Source organism: Lepisma saccharinum, chromosome 21 (assembly GCF_977018435.1).
Source record: "Lepisma saccharinum chromosome 21, izLepSacc3.1, whole genome shotgun sequence".
Lineage (NCBI taxonomy): Eukaryota > Metazoa > Arthropoda > Insecta > Zygentoma > Lepismatidae > Lepisma > Lepisma saccharinum.
This window is the reverse complement of record NC_139249.1, coordinates 14,798,601-14,816,728: the sequence shown is the minus strand read 5'-3', so window position 1 is coordinate 14,816,728 and position 18,128 is coordinate 14,798,601. Positions and strand designations below refer to the sequence as shown.

Genomic DNA, 18,128 nt, shown 5'->3' with positions numbered 1-18,128 from the left:
GCCTTACTGTGCATAAAATAGACTTAAAACATCAAATCAATCAGTACTTCCACTAGCCTCTGCGATGGCACAGCAATAATCTTGTAATCAAGGGTTCGATACCCAGTAGAGGTACAAATGGTTCTTGAAACTGTAGGTCCAGTTTCGATTAGCCTTACTGTGCATAAAATAGACTTAAAAACAACAAAATCCAATCCAGAGTATCAACAAATTAAAAAAAAATAGAGTTTCTCCTGTACACTTGTATAATTGTAAACTCCAAGTTCGATACCCGGCAGAGGTGGTTTGGATCCCGCTGTAGGCCCAGTTTCGATTAGCCTTACTATGCATAGCAACTTGTGTGTGTATAACTTATGCTGATATGGTACTCACCTGACAGACCAAACTAATTCGGTTTCTATTACACTTGATATTACACTTGGTATAGCGTACACTTTTATGCGACTACCTAGTAGCAATACTCGACTGCAACTGATGTGCGAAGAATAGCGAAAAAGCAGGCAAAAGCCTTGGCATGTATCACATCCCCGATTCACCAGACGTTGATTAATACCCGAGTGCTTCTGGCATGCTCGGCAGCGGAACCGACACAATACCAACAAGGTCACCCGCACAAAAGCCGACCGGAACTGAGCCGGGCGGACCCTTCGGGTGGGGATAATGGCGGAGGAGACAATCAGACGCCATCACCTCACGTTCCCACGCTAACTCCTTCAGTTACCGGCAGCACTCTGCCAAATAACCAAAATACTACAACAACAATTAACCCATTCATTATTGTCAGTATTATTATTATTATACAAAAAAAAACACGTGAAACTCTACAGAGGTGCGGTTATCTAGAGCCGCAGCCGTTAGAACCTTTTTGGGTTGGGCACCACGCACCCTGGCGAGGTTAGGGGCCAGGCATCCTAAAAAACAACAATTATTTATTTGTTTGTTTGTCTCACAATACGAAAAATAATAAGAAGCGCCAGCGCGCGCACGTATGTATAGCACATCGTGTTTCCCCCAAGAGAGGTTTACAAAAGTCGTAATAGGTCTCTCTTTCTTTATCTTACAGCAATATTGGTATCTCTATCTTTTTTTTAGTTGCAGATGGGTTGCCAACACACTCTAGTTAATAATGCTACATATTATACACACACACGCACACACTGTGTTGCCATCCATCCATCTCTTTTACGGCAGTATATATTTGTTGCCGGCACTCCTTGCTAAATTGGCTAAACCCTTGCCAAGTAAAAAAGCTGTAGGTAGGTATATGGCAGCATTGTCGGTTGTTTAACTCTTCCCTCTCTCTCTTTTTTTTGTAAAAAAGCTATGGCAAAAATATCAGTAGGTTGGCAAATTGCTTTATGCACTGTAAAACCTCAAGCAAAATTGCCAGCTCCTTGCTTTAGGTTAGGTTAGACCAAAACAAAAACCTTGGTGATTTTTTTCAAGTGAGGAGTTGGCAATACTGCAAGAAAATAAGGCTCGCCTTACGAGAAAAATCCATTAAAACAAGCCTCAAGCAGCGTTGCCAGCTTCTTGCTTGAGGTTAGGTTAGACCCAAAAACAAAAACCTTGGTGACTTTTCGAGTAAGATGTTGGCAATACTGCTTGAGGCTTGCCTTGCAGTATTGCCAGCTCCTTGCTTTAGGTTAGGTTAGACCCAAAAACAAAAACCTTGGTGATTTTTTCGAGTGAGGAGTTAGCAACACTAGTGAGGTTAACATACACCGTGAAAAGCTACGACGAGTTGGAAACGGTGGTGAGGTTAACATACACCGTAAAAGGCTACGCCTCGCCCGAACACGTACACTCACACACAAAAAAAAGCTAAAAAATTATACACCGTGAAAAGCTACGACGAGTTGGCAACTGGTGAGGTTAACATACACCGTAAAAGGCTACGCCTCGACCGAGCTGGCAACACTGTGAGAAAATAGGGCTCATGCCTTACGAGAGCAAACCATTAACATACACCGTAAAAGGCTACGCCTCGACCGAGCTGGCAACACTGCGAGAAAATAAGGCTCATGCCTTACGAGAGCAAACCGTTAACATACACCGTAAAAGGCTACGCCTCAACCGAGCTGGCAACACTGCGAGAAAATGAGGCTCATGCCTTACGAGAGAAATCCATTAAGGCGAGCCTCACCGAGCCTCATTTTCGGTTGCTGAACCGGTGCACCTGCTCTACTTTCAGCATATCTTCTATGTCTGTCTTTATACACATACGAAAAGTGACAATGATACGTTACGGACTTAAAAAATATAGTACACAATTTCGTACTTCGGAACACTTCGGAACTTCATTACAATTGACTTTAGCTTCCCTATTAAGTTTTAATGATGGGATTTAACCCATTAGTTGGATTTAGTATTGATTTGCTAAGATCGAGGAATTACAAGACGTTTTTGCCGATTTAATTTTGCAATGTAATTGTGAAGCATCATTAAGTGAGAGAGTAATTGACGGATGTGTCTCTTTTTTTCCTTTCCATCTATTGATGCCCTTGAATGTATTCAGATCCGTGGTGCGTAGTGGAAGGGCATCGCTGGAACTTAGAAAGTTGCCGTCTGTGCTTTTGCTAGATATCGGTAGGAGCAAAGGGGTTGGATCAAAGGGCAGTCCAGCTATTGATCGTCCTATTGCCGTTTCACTCGGGACAATTCCACTTATTATAATGATAAATGGGAAAAGGTAGGTTATGTAAAACATATTTATATAATGTAAAGGGAAGAAAATCTAACCAAATAGTATAGGTTAAACTATATATTGCGCCAATATTTTGAAAAACTAACCATAGTGATAACTAACTACTTTTCGATCCGTTGTGTTAGTGATGCAGATAAAAAAGAACTTGTTAAAGTTGAAATGAATTTGTTTAATACATTACTTATATGGGGGGAATGTAACTAATATGTTAATAATTTTGGATATAAGAAAAAACATTGCCACGTACGTTAATATATTTTGTTCTCTATTTTTTTTTTAAAAAAATAAACAGCAGCAGCTTAGGAAACTTGCCAATATTGTATCGCTTTTTAGTTTGTATTGGCGCAATATCTCTAAAACGGTAACTTGTCTTTTTAAACAATGTGACTGTTTAAAGTGTGATCCGGACCACTATGTGCCGAACCACAGGACCCCTTGATTACAAGGCTAATACGCTATCACTTCGCTATCCGGGAGGCACTATAGTTTTAGAGATCTTTGATATAACAAGTACTGTAAATGGACATTATTTTCATTGTGAATGAAATCAGTGAATTAGCATATCTCTCTATTTGGAACATTAGGTAGACGAAATTATTTTTTTAAAAAAATCACCAATTTATAGTTTTCTTTGGCATTTTAAACGCATTAGATTGTTATTTTTTTATTTTTATGTAGTTACTTTTACATTCATAAAACTTTATTACTTGCAAATTACATTATACATTTTTTCTCTGATGGTACATTTTAGGAGGCCAGTAAGTTGGTTTATTTCATTTCCATGTTTTATAATAATATTACTCTGTTGTATTGGTAATTTATATAAAAATCTGCAGAATGAAGGTTCAACCTAGGATTGGAGAGTTAGGCTCGCTTTAGACGAAAGGATTTTACTTCGCATTTTTCTTAACATTTTTAGTATGATCTAATTCTGCAATTTGAAGGGAAGAAATCTTTTTGATGTCATTTCATATTTCACACATAGAATGGGTCCTAATTTCATTAGGATATCGCGTGGCATAACCAATCACAAGACAGCTATAGGTCACGAGTGCAGATGTAATGGTGGCAGAGTGAAATGTTAACAATGTATCACTTCACATAGTGCTGCTTAAAGACATACGCACTTTGTAGCACATACAGTACACGTTTGGAAGAATAAACTAGTTGTAGAGTTTCAGTTTGTTTAATGTTTACACGATATCTCTTCAATTAAATAACTATTTCCTCTTTTAAATTACATCTCCTCCTCTTTAAATTTATTACTCGTGAAATGAAAACCGAGTAACTCCTATGTATTGCGTGCTGCATAAATTATCCAACGTTCTCTGCACGCTTCGCATCATCATATTCACCAATTTTAACCGGAATGTTACGTGAAATTCTTCATTGAGGACTAAAGTGCTGTCTGATATAAAAAAGACTGTACAAGATTTTTGGAAGCATTTCAGCTGGCAAAAATGTTAAATGGAAATACTTCCGTCCAAAGCGTGCCTAAGACAGACTCCTCTTTCGTAAGTACAGCTGATTAAGCTATCTTTGTCTTTAATTTTGTGTAACCGTAGCTTATTACTCTTCTTCCATAGGCCCTATAACCAAACGAGATACATTTTCCCACTCATCTTATGTTTACGAAATTTTTAAGTTATTTCTCTCTGTATATCTAAATAATGAATACATTTCCCTTGCTTTAACTTTTAGAATTATTCTTGAAAAGGAATGCATGAAGCACACCCAAGAATTTAATTACTGTAAAGTATTGTGATACAATAATTTGTGGTCGAAAGTCTTTATATAAATTTTACACTTGTCATCTAGGAAAAGAACCTGTATCATTTGATCATTCGTTTCTAGGTATACTCTACGAGGTGTAATTCAAGAGAAAAGTTCCCATTACGTAGCATTCTGCCGTAGGCGAGATGGACGGTGGCAGAAAGCAGATGATATGGCTGGAAAAGTAGTTCCAGTAAAATCAACGATTAGAATAGACTTGAGAATGTGTGTTTACAGTCTTTAAAATACATGTGTTATCTAGGTTGAGTAAAATTAATTACGTGCACATTTTTTTCATAGTGAAGGTGGAAATAAGTTTCTGAAAATGTACAGAAAGATGAGAAATAGTTGAAACGATAAGAGTGATTTGCCAGTAATGATATATTCACGGATTACTTTCGATAAAACAAGTCATTGTACTTAGTAAGGGTGTTAAATATAATTGATTATTTAGTCTTAATATAAAATTACGATTTCAGTTTAGCAATTTTTTAATTGAAATACATATTTGAGATCATATTAGCGTTTTCCTTTCCTTTTCCTTCTGTAATGCATCAGTGATTATAATGAAGATTACTGTAGCTGCATTAATTTGTTTTTAGTATTAAAGCTAAGGTACGTTACTGCTTTCTTGTAATAATAATCCCTGAAAGAAATGGCCATGATACATTTCAAAGAAACCAGACATTTTCAAGAAAGTGTTTAAATCAGGGTGGCGACAGACCTGGAAAACCTGGAAAACCGGGAAAAGTCAGGGAATTTGAAGTGTCAAAAAAAGTCAGGGAAATGTCAGGGAATTTCGTCTTCATTGACTTCGAACACTCTTTTGACGAAATTGTTATAACTCGGACACTATGGGAGCAATCTACTTCGGATAACTTTTGTTTTGCAGCTAAAACATCAGCGCATGCAACGGTGTACAATTTACAGCACCGGACCGAGGAAGGGGGCTTGAGGGCACGTCCCCCGAATTTCAATGGAAAAAACAAAAATCTGGAGTTTGCCCCCTCTTCTCCCGCTATTTTGGGGAGAAGGCGCAAACTTTAGTATTATTTTCAAAGAATCGACATATCTTAAGAGAATGAAACATGTTTTATGTTCTTGGGTGCCATACAAGTTGAATAATATGCCAAAATGTGAAACGGTATTTTACGAAAAATAGGTAATTTGCATTTTTGGAGGAAAATTGTTATAACTTGGGCACTATGGGAGCAATCTACTTCGGATAAGTTTTGTTTTGCAGCTAAAACATCAGAGCATGAAACGGTGTACAATTCAGAACGCCGAACCGAGGAAAGGGGGTTTGGGGGGAGCAACTACCTAATTTCAATGAAAAAATACATAAAAATCAGGAGTTTACCCTCTCTTCTCCCGCTATTTGGGAAGAAGGTGCGAAATTTAGTATTCTTTTCAAGGAATGGACATTTCTCAAGAGAATGAAACTTGTTTCATGTTCTTTGGTGCCATACAAGTTGAATAATGAGCCAAAATGTGAAATAAAACTCTGTTTGGAAATGTGGCATGGATATGTTGCGGAGGGGGGGGGGGGAGGTTGGTCATCAATATGAATTTCCCAGACTTGCTCCAGACCTGTGTCAGAGTTTCCATCCAAACATAAAAGTATGAAGGTCCAAAAAGCACATTCATTTCGTAATCAGCACCATGATACCATATGGTATCATCGGGCCAGTGCGACCTTACTCTGATGATACCATATGGTTGGTATCATCGGAGGAGTAAAGGTTAAGCCTCTAAATATTATGTGGAAAATGCATTGAATTATCATTTTTTCTTGTCCGTATGGGAGTAGTAAGGGGACTTGTCAACAGATGGAGGGGATAAGAGCGGGTGGTGCCGTCCGATAGTTGTCGGACGTCGTAGTAAGTCATTTTGTTGAGCAAACTGAAGGAACATGGAAACAAATAGGTTCCATTGATACATACGATTTTTGTCGAATATCACCACCCGACAAAGTATCTCACTACAACATGCGACAGAAATTGCATAAACTGCAACGTCTCACAAAAATTGCATGCATAAACAAGAAGAGCTTTAGACTGCTAATATGCTGCTGGAATTGTATTACTCTTCTGGCTCACTTCACCTTATTGAATGTAGCAGTGCTTGCGAAGGCTTTCTTTTATCATCCTGACGTATTACTGGTTTCGCACAAGTTAACATACGTTTACAATGACATTGCAATATTCTTAGATATGAAGAAGAATCCAACCAAACTGGATATATATTGAATACTATCACGAAAAAGCGAAACATAAATCTACATTGGTGAACGTTTTAAAAATTGGCAAGTGCATGCTCCCAACCTCCAATTTACTGCAACACTAGTATTGCAATGAAATTAACGCCACTCTCTGTCCTGTCTGTTTGATCTCGTGAGAGATGGTCTTAAATCTCTCACTGAGTGAAGTTAATGTCCAATATTAAGAAATAAAATACTAATAATAAATACGTAAATATTTTAATACCATATTTACTCGAATCATTCAATCATAACAGCAAATCACTTCCTTCAAGAATTGACTTTTCTCTGCCAGCCCTGCTAAATTTTCACTTTCCATCTACTGATTTATACGAGAGGTGGCCAGAAAGTAATTTCCAATTTGTAGGTACATTGATTTTTCGCAAACGCCAAAACCGTGAAAAATGGTAATTGAAACTATGTTTATGAATGTTCAGTGATGTCTGGACACTTTTTTCACCCATTCGAAATATCGAAATAATGCGAATTTGGCAATAAATGCGAATTGTAGGCATTTTTAGGGATTTTTTTAAAGAAATGTCCTAAAACAATGAAAAATTCCATGAAATCCAACATCCTTGTCTTTTCTAGGCCATGTTTGTGTACATAGAACATGCAAGTTTTCCAACATTTTACTCAAGAGTAAACTATAGAGTTATACGTACGTGGAATAATTCCGACAGCCACATTAAATCATTTATTTCCCACGATCTTTTCAACTTCTATCAAAACCATTTGCATCACAGAGCAAAGTGGCAGGGTTCTAACATGAGATCGCGTGCGTATCTACCGTCACACGGGAGCCACATCTTCGTATTTGTCGCACGAGATATGTTTTGAATTACCAAGCTAAGTGTGCACTATCGGCATTTGTAATAATGGAGCTCAGTCGTTAGGGCATCTGACTACTATGCGAGAGACCCGGGGTCGATCCCCTGCAGGGGAGAACCGGGATGTTTTCCACCTATTCAAACTGCTCCAGTGCCCACCCAGCATCATATGAAGCTGGTACCTTGAGGAAACTGTGAGGGATAAAGGTAGCCAGGAGTGTGGTGCTGATCACATCACCCCCACCTTCAGCCGTGATCAAGAAAGTGTGGGGCCCTAACTCCACACCAAAATTCCATTATCTAAAATCCTGACCTTAAAATTAATAAAGGGGTATGGAAAATAACTTTCCCAAAATAACTTTCAAGATATCAAACTCTCGCGAAGAGGAATAAGCCATGTGACTTACAATTTGAAACAGTAGTTTAAAAACACCATGAAGGTATAATTTCAGATATTTGCCAGAAAATGCGCTAAAATGAAAATGTGAATTTTCGGAAAAATTTTCGGCATAATCACCACCGTTGTTCTGGCATGTGTCGCAGCATGGCACTAAATTTTGTATGCCCATGGTATATGTGTCTGACAGCAAAGACTGGAACTATCTCTACCGCAGTGTAGCTGTCAAATCCTTGCCTTGCCAGAAACCTCTTCAGTTAAACAAAGAGATGAAAGTAGGTACATTCAAGGCCAGGGCTGTACAGGGAGTGGTCTAAGATCTCTCACCTGAAGTGATGCAAAGGGCCCGTGTGTACTCAGCTCTGTGGAGTTGTGCACATTCGATTGGCCTTCCGTGAATTGTCTGCACCATCGTCTGACCATACTATCACTCACGATGTCCGGTCTGCACAACTCACACGATTGCTGGTGGCTCTGTGCCAAATTCTGAGCGTGCAATGTAGGCTACATCGCAGTCAGTGGGAGACTTTATGAGAGCTGCAATCTTTAACCTAGAACTGTCCTAAACCGGCTACATTGCAACTGTACCAGATTACAGCTACATGCCACTTCTTCCTGCCTGCCTGCATGTGTGTGTGTCGCTCTCCGACCACTAGTGCTGCGTATAGGTACCATTGGAGCTTTTTTCAGGATGCCCCTCGTATATGAACTTTCAGAAGCTTTTATTATTAGAGTGTTCCTGTTTTTAATGTGTTGGTTAGCTAAATCAGGTACCTATACAATGCAATTCTATAAATTCCTTGCGTTAAATTTCTAATACTTACATACCCTTTTCGTCAGCATTAATGGTATAACTGCATGTTGGCAGTTTCACAGCACTTCACTTGGATATACTGTACTGAAGCAGAAATCCCATCGATAATGTAAGGCAATATGACACTTTCTTTTGTTCGATTCAGTTGTTTCACTTATATGCAAGAGTTAAGTTGTTTGCTTTACAGAGAAGAGAGTAGTAGCTTTATGCATTGAAAAATGAGTCCGCACTCATAGTTTTTGCAAGCAGAGGGTTCCAAACCTCAGTGGAAATATCAACATATAATACCGAGAATGTATAAGGAGACTGATAAATTACAAATTGTATTTCTTAATCATCACTCTTCACTCTTATCTCATTTAGTCGTAACTTTAAAAATAATCAAGTATTTTATTTTAAACTTACTGCGTATGACAAAATTCCATAATCCTTCCTTAGCTTGTGAATTGTAATAATTTTCCAAATTCACTATTTTGCAGTTTGAATTCAAATCATAGAGAATAGAGAAATTAAGTCAATTTCATAGAAGATAATATTGGTACTTAACAAAACCATACGTGGATCTGTATGAGTTTATTATTTCCATTTGCTAAAACATCGATTTAGTTTAGTTTGTAATTGTCAGGGAAAATGTAAATTTTGTCCTGGAAAACGTGGAAAAGTCAGGGAATTTCATTTCTGCTTGTTTGTAGCCACCCTGTTAAATATTTGATGTCAGTAGGTAAAATTATTGCATTTCTAGATAATAGGTTTATAAGTTAGGAATTACACATTTCATATTTTCCTATGTACGTGTGTGTGTGTGTGTGTGTGTGTGTGTGTGTGTGGATTCCCAATGCAATTTTATTTTGGATACTACTTCTAATGTTATGCAGAACTAATGTTTTCAAGGTAAAAAATGAAGATTCAAAAACTTTTCCATGTAGAGAGTTTTAAAAATATATTAATGTATACAAGTTCCAGACGTAATACACATATTTTATAAAAGAAGGTGTAGAGTGTAGAGTAAACAGACGATCCGCAACAATTTCCGTAATTGTCTATTAGATGCAACATTAATGTTACCTGGCAAAAGCCCTCGAACATGCTCTGTTTTTCTATATGTGTTAATCCTACATTTCGTTGTTTACATGAAGTAAATAAGTGTTCCTAACATATTCTATTTAGGGAAGAAATGTAGATGACGTATCCCATGAAAATAAACACATTGTAGCTGTTGATTCTGTTAAATTTATTATAAAAAATAAATAAGTGGAAGTTACTCTCTTCGATTTTGTTTCAAACGTGGACCTTTTGTAGGTAAGGATCTTAAAAATGACGAAAATCTTATTCATGTGAGATAAATAATGTATGCTGAACTGAAATATCACATTTTTATATATATAAATATAGTGTTCACAAGGATGTTAAAATGCTGATTACAGAACAGAATGGTTCTACTCCTATGATCTTTCTCTGTTTTCTTTTGTCCATTGGGTGGACTGAAATTGATCTCTCCCTTTACGGAAACCATCTTATAAGGCTGAACATTCCATACACCGTATGGTAAAATTATGCAGTTACAAGCGTTGAGTATTTATGGCAATTGTGGTGCATTAGGTGGTGAATCTAGCCCAATATTTATCTTTGTCAAAACATTGTTGTGGCAGATAAGAAATAAAATTTTGTCGGCTGCTTCCTCAAATGTTTTTTCCTTGCATACACATTTCCCCTGTGTCTTATGGAGCAACCGTGACGTTCCAATTAATCCCCATGAATGTATATGTAGATGAGACCGTTCGCAATCCATCCAAATATTCTCTTTGGATATCACATTGTTTTATTACAGTCGACATTGTCTGCTACCTAATCGATTTATTTCAGGTTTTCCATAGATGGATATCTTGGAGAGATAAACTATTAACGTACACGCATTATGATTGTAGTGTATTTCGTGGGGAATCTAGCACAAAAGTTATACTTATTAGCAGATTATTGTAGATGATAAAGAATTTAATTTTGTGTCCTGTTTCCTATTATTGTTTCTAACTGACACGTTCTAATCAATCTTAATGTATAGGTTTATGGACTCAAAATTTTTTGGAAATAATCGGTGATTTAAGGCAAAAGTTGCTTATCTGTACACAATAATTAAGGCATATACGTTAATTGTGACTCGTTTTATGATTCCTCATGCTTCATATTTACGAATTTCATTATAACACTTATTTGCTAAATTTACTATACAAATTCATTGTAAAATGTTCATTACCGAACATTTTATTCCAATTAAAAGTTATTCTATGTTGTGTGCTGCCATCTACCGTTGTCCCTTTAAGTTAGTCTTTATTTCAATCCTGTGTCATATTTTGACATCGACGTCAGTTATCCAATCCAGCAAATTCGTTAGTACACGGCCCCATCAAAAATTCTTGTAAACTGAATACATCTAAAATGGCATCAATAAAAAAATATATTAGCCCGCTCTATTCATTCAACAAACAATCCAGCTCTTTCGTTATTTTTGTAAACCTTTCTATAGTAAACAAAACTGATGCAATTTGCCATATTTAAAAAAAAAAAAAAACAGAATACGTCGAAAATCATGTAAGTATAATCAGAAATAATTATTGGGCCAATACGTCGATTGTACGATTGTATAGAGAATTCAGCCCATTGGTTAGTTTTGTTAGCCCATTCCTTTGGGGGGCCAAATGACGACAAGCCCCCCTTTTCTGAAAGCGAATATCACGTAAACGGTGTTAGCCCATTTCTTGTATTCAACAAAGAATCTAGCCCATTGGTTAGTTTTGCTAGCCCATTCATTTGGGGGGCCAACTTGACGCATTGCGCAAAATATTTGAAAACGTGAAGCTCGTAAACGGTGTTAGCCCAATCAAAAATAATTGTTGTGCCATTGCGTCCACTCCATACAGAATCCAGCCCAATAATAGGTTTTGTCAGCCCTTTCGATTTGTTGCGCTGGGCTGAAGTTGGCCGCTTTTTTTTGAAACCGGATATCTAGAAAACCGTGATAGCCCAATCAAAATTCTTGTTAGCCCATTCCTTGTATTCAACAGAGAATCTAGCCCATTGGTTAGTTTTGCTAGCCCATTCATTTGGGGGGCCAACTTGACGCATTGCGCAAAATATTTGAAACCGTGAAGCTCGTAAACGGTGTTAGCCCAATCAAAAATAATTGTTGTGCCATTGCGTCCACTCCATACAGAATCCAGCCCAATAATAGGTTTTGTCAGCCCTTTCGATTTGTTGCGCTGGGCTGAAGTTGGCCGCTTTTTTTTGAAACCGGATATCTAGAAAACCGTGATAGCCCAATCAAAATTCTTGTTAGCCCATTCCTTGTATTCAACAGAGAATCTAGCCCATTGGTTAGTTTTGCTAGCCCATTCATTTGGGGGGCCAACTTGACGCATTGCGCAAAATATTTGAAACCGTGAAGCTCGTAAACGATGTTAGCCCAATCAAAAATAATTGTTGTGCCATTGCGTCCACTCCATACAGAATCCAGCCCAATAATAGGTTTTGTCAGCCCTTTCGATTTGTTGCGCTGGGCTGAAGTTGGCCGCCATTTTTTGAAACCGGATATCTCGAAAACCGTGTTAGCCCAATCAAAATTTCTTGTTAGCCCATTCTTTGTATTCAACAGAGAATCTAGCCCATTGGTTAGTTTTGCTAGCCCATTCATTTGGGGGCAAACTTGACGCCTTGCGCCCAATTTTGAAACCTTGTAGCTCGTAAACATTGTTAGCCCAATCAAAAATGATTGTTGTGCTATTGCGTCCATTCCATAGAGAATCCAGCCCAATAGTTAATTTTTTAAGTCCGCTCATTTTGGGGCCCTGGCGTTGAGGTGGCCCCCATTTTTTGAAACCGAATTACTCTAAAACCGTGTTAGCCCAATCAAAAATTTTTGTTAGCCCATTCCTTGTATTCAACAGAGAATCTAGCTCATTAATTAGTTTTGCTAGCCCATTCATTTGGGGGGCCAACTTGATGCCACGCCCCCTTTTTTGAAGCCGAATATCTGGTGAACGGTGTTAGCCTAGTCAGAACTAATTGTTGGACCATTGCGTCTATTCCATAGAGAATCCAGCCCAATAGTTAATTTTTTAAGTCCGTTCATTTTGGGGCGCTGGCGTGAAGTTGGCCGCCATTTTTTGAAACCGGATATCTCGGAAACCGTGTTAGCCCAATCAAAATTTCTTGTTAGCCCATTCCTTGCATTTAACAGAGAATCTAGCCCATTGGTTAGTTTTGCTAGCCCATTCATTTGGGGGCCCAACTTGACGCCTTGCGCAAAAATTTTTGAAACCGTGTAGCTCGTAAACGGTGTTAGCCCAATCAAAAATAATTGTTGCGCCAATGCGTCCACTCCATAGAGATTCCAGCCAAATAATAGGTTTTGTTAGCCCATTCGTTTTGTTGCGCTGGGCTGAAGTTGGCCGCCATTTTTTGAAACCGGATGTCTCGAAAATCGTGTTAGCCCAATCAAAATTTCTTGTTAGCCCATTCCTTGTATTCAACAGAGAATCTAGCCCATTGGTTAGTTTTGCTAGCCCATTCATTTAGGGGCCCAACTTGAAGCTTTGCGCAAAAATTTTTGAAACCGTGTAGCTCGTAAACGGTGTTAGCCCAATCAAAAATAATTGTTGTGCCAATGCGTCCACTCCATAGAGATTCCAGCCCAATAATAGGTTTCGTTAGCCCATTCGTTTTGTTGCGCTGGGCTGAAGTTGGCCGCCATTTTTTGAAACCGCATATCTCGGAAACCGTGTTAGCCCAATCAAAATTTCTTGTTAGCCCATTCCTTGTATTCCACAGAGAATCTAGCCCATTGGTTAGTTTTGCTAGCCCATTCATTTGGGGGGGCTGGCGTCAAGTTGGCCCCCCATTTTTTGAATCCGAATATCTCGTAAACGGAGTTAGCCCAATCAGAAATAATTGTTAGCCCATTTAGCCCATTAAGTGTAGATTCTGGCCCAATATTGTTTTCATCTAGCCCATTCACTTGGGGGGCCAACTTGACATACGCGGAAAAGGAGAAAAGATGGAAAAGTGTAAACGGTTCTCTCTGAAAGTATTGGTGCCCTATTAAATTAATATTATTGTCAGTGAAAAAGAGATCTATACATTTTCTTGCGGGAGTGTTCTGAAAATAATCAAAACGTGAAATATGTTTCGGCCTTTTGATAACTATATAAATATATTTTATTATTTTAGAATAGTACTTCTTCCTTGTGCTATGTTCTATTTATAGTGAATAATGTTCTGCACATTGTAATAATCGTATTCAATATACTGCATAGTAATTTATTGAAAATTATCAAATAGAAGGAACGAATAAGTAATTTCTAATTAGTAATACTTTCCGACCGCGGAAACGAAAACTGGCTCGAGTGGATGAATCCACTAGCGAAAGGGGGAGTTGGCAGAAATTGCACAGCTTCAGATCAGGCATTCCTTTTGCATGCATTCAGTTGTTTTGTTTAATATCGCTCGATTTGTTGTGTTGATGGCCTTAACCACTATCAACGTATTTTGCCTCGATGTTACTACTATAGTCGATTTTCACTGAACCTGTTTCTCTTATCGCTTCCACCCATAGTTTGCCATTTGACTCACCCAGTCTGCGCATGCGCATTTACGTCGTAGGTCGTGACTAAGGCACGCGTACTATATGCATTTCGAACTTTTTAGCGCAGGATAATTTTGTCTTCGTGAGCTGAGCTATGCTACAGTTAAGAAACTCTTTCTTTTTTTGTGAAGGAACGTTGGCACTTCAGACAAAAATCAATTTTGCTAAGGGCACCTTAAGGAATCGAGAGTTATTGTTTGCACAGGAATATTAAAAATAAGGGTAAGTTAGGTGAACACATTTGTTCCAAACAGTGGAGAGTGGAGGAAGGTGCCAAATCTACGAGAACTGAACCAATATCCATAATTTCCATGGTTATTCACACTACTCACAAATCTCGAACTGCCAGACACTTTTGGCTACTACTTATTTTTCCGAAAGATGAAAACAGGGCTTCATGTTCTTTGTTTAGCCTCAGATAATTATTTTGCAGAAAATTATTTACGTACACGTAATTATATGCACGAAAGGATAAAATCTGCAAAACTCCCTCAAATATGTTTTATGTACACTCTTCAATATGTACATTGCCAATAAAATATATTTATACAAAAACACGCTCCATGATTATCAATCTTACATTACATGCAATCTTGTAGAATAGAAAATTTGAAAATGTTACCCGTCAGATACAAAATCGTAAATGGACAAATATTACTGACCAAGCCCGTAGCCAGAATTTTATTTCGGGGGAGGGGTCTCAACCCTTATCAGTAGCCGCCATCTAAAGGCAAAAAAGTAGGTGGTAGAAACCCTGAAGATGAATTTCTCAGTTATTTGCAACTTTTTATTCAAGATGTTTAATCCTGCTAAGTAAAATTAATTACCACTACACAATATTTAAATTAAACATTTGTAGGCTTTCTGGGGAGCTTCAGCCCCAGAATCCCTCTGGCTACGTACCTGCTACTAATAAAAAAACTCTTAAGCCTTCAAAGTAACTGTTATCATTGTTATCATTAGTTATTAAAACTCATTAAGCTTACATGCATCTCTCCTTAAAATGCGGCATGTACGTATGAATATGTTACTAAAATAAGATACCAAGGAAAATTTCTTATTCCTCTTTTAATCACGACATTCTTTCACACACTACTCTATTAAAATAAGCGAAATCTTGTGGATTTTCAGGTAGAACAGAATACCAGTTCATCGTGTTCGTTAAACGAACACATTTTTTAAAGCGCAAAGTATGCTTCTTTTGTTTCACCTTCAGAACTAGCACGGTGATATTAACTAACTAATTAACTAACTCTCTAGCCTTCTTACACCCGAAGGTTCATGGCTGCAGCAACACAGGCCTTCCATCTGTCCCTATCCTGAGCAAGATCTATATACTATTTTCCATCCCTACCGATTTCCTTTAGGTCCATCTCAACGTTTACCCTCCATTTTCGTCTTGGCCTTCCTACAGGTCTCTTACCATCAGGTTTCCCAACAAGAATCCTGTAAACTCCTCTCTCCTCTCCCATTCGTGCCACATGGCCTGCCCACCTAAGTCTTCCTGATTTAATTATTCTAATCATATCTGGACATGAATACAAATTATGTAGTTCTAAATTATGTAACCTTCTCATCTCACCTGTCTCCTCGTCCCTTTTAGGTCCAAATATTTTCCTAAGGATCTTATTTTCAAATACTCTCAATTTGTGTTCCTCTTTCAATGTAAGGGGCCAAGTTTCACACCCATATAATACTACAGGCAAAATTACTGTTTTGTATATTTTAACTTTTAGTTTCTTAGATATTAAACGAGAAGACAAAAGTCTATGAAGAGAAAAGTAACATGCATTTCCTGAATTAAGCCTACTTTTTATTTCCTCTTTAATATAATTTTCATTTGTTAATATTACTCCAAAGTATTTGAATTTGGAAACTGGTTCAAACGAGTTGTTATCAATAATTAGATTTTGATTATTACCTAACACTTGGTTTCGGCCTGTAAGCATATATTTAGTTTTCTCTTTATTAACTTCCAAACCTATCTCTTTAGCAGTTTTGAAAAATATTTTATCATTATTCTTAATTGTATTTATATCATACCCTAATAAGGTGATATTAACATAAGTAATATGGTATTCTTAGTGGTACCATGATTGCGCTGTATGTTAATGGCAATTGTCAATAGAGCAGTATATCAACTTATCAGCATTGTTGTCATTATTATTTGAGAAATTTATGAATATCTATTTTCAGGCCCCCCGCCCCTACCACCTCCATCTCTATACCTGACGCCTCCGGTAACAAAATGCCCACCGGAAACGCCGACTATGCCTGAAACAGCATCTTCTCCTGAGGAAACGACACCAACAAGCACCTTGGTTCCTTCGACCTTTGGGACAACAGCCACAACTGCAGGAACAGCAACAACAGATACATCATCGGCAACAACACCAACAGAATCTACACAAACCTCTGTGCAAGAAACCTCATCAGTTGCAACAACACAAGCCACATCATTAGCAACAGCAGCTATAACAGAAGCAGCTTCAACAGTAGCAGCGACAGAAGCAGCTTCAACATTAGCAACCTTAATAGCAGCAGACACTGCGCCAACAGTGGTTGCAACTTACATACCTACAGGAACAACAGAAGCCACTACAGGAGCAGGTGGAACAACTCCTACGGACATGGAAGCAACAGCATCTAGCGGAACATCTGCACAAACAGCGACAACCGCAGAAGAAACAACTGAGCCTGCAGGAACAACAGACACAAATACAGAAGGGTCTGAAACAACAGTGGAAGGAACTGCTGAAAGCGAAGAAACTGCAGGAACAACAGTTGAATCAACAGATAGCGCAACAGCAACAGAAGCAACAACTTCCGGTAGTGCTTAAGTCTTATAACTACCCAAAACAATCCGAGATGGCAGCATATATAAAGTTTGTTAAGTGAATAGATTCATGAGTTGTTTTCACATAATTTCTATCCGAAATGTACAAAAGAGACCCATAATATCTTCATTGTAAAAAGAGGAAGTCAAGTCGAGCTCTTACATGCTGTTTCCTTTGTTAATGTAATTACACCTTAAAAGAACCACAATTACCTCCTTTGTGAATATGTATACATACAAAACTATAATCGTATTTAAAAGATGTAAGAGTAATCAAGTGAAAATAATGAAGTTTTAATGTAATTTCATTATTAACTATGTCTTTCTGGATTAAATTAATTCTTGTTCTAGAATAATACTGAATAATAAATGTAAATAATTTAGGAAATAGTATATGTTGGTTTGTTTACATAATAAGCAAAAGTAGCAATATCAAGTGACACGTTTTTTACTTTAGTGGAAATGCCAATATAACTTTTTAAAATTCTTGTTAATAACTGTACACATCTTTCCTTAACGTTCAACTTCAAACAAATAAAGATATATCTAAATAAGCAATATGTATATTATACATACATGCCGAAAGCACCGTCGAAATACTATGAACTGAAAATAAACTGAAACATCGTTGTTGGATGACAATAAGGTAACTCATAGGCTGCGTTCACACCGAACTGACAAGTGACACGCGATACTTGAAAGCGAACCAATCAAATGTACAGGCAGAGTGTCAGGCTTCTACACTGATTTGATTGACTCGCTTTGAATCATCTCGTCTTACTTGTTACTTCGTGCAAAGATGTCTTTGGATTCTACCCTTCTTCAAACGCACGACGCTACATAAACAAATATTCAACACATCTTTTTATTAGCGAG

At 37.7% G+C, this 18,128-nt stretch overlaps 1 protein-coding gene across 1 annotated transcript in view; it reads left to right on the top strand.

Annotated features, from left to right (window-relative positions):
* LOC146004081 (uncharacterized) overlaps nt 1–17,459 on the top strand; it is a 54,179-nt gene extending 36,720 nt beyond the window's left edge. The window contains exon 4 of the mRNA XM_083142708.1: nt 16,613–17,459. Coding sequence (XP_082998834.1) covers nt 16,613–17,256 — 644 coding nt within the window. The 3' untranslated portion in view covers nt 17,257–17,459. The remainder of the gene's footprint in view (nt 1–16,612) is intronic.
* Nucleotides 17,460–18,128: the final 669 nt, after the last annotated feature.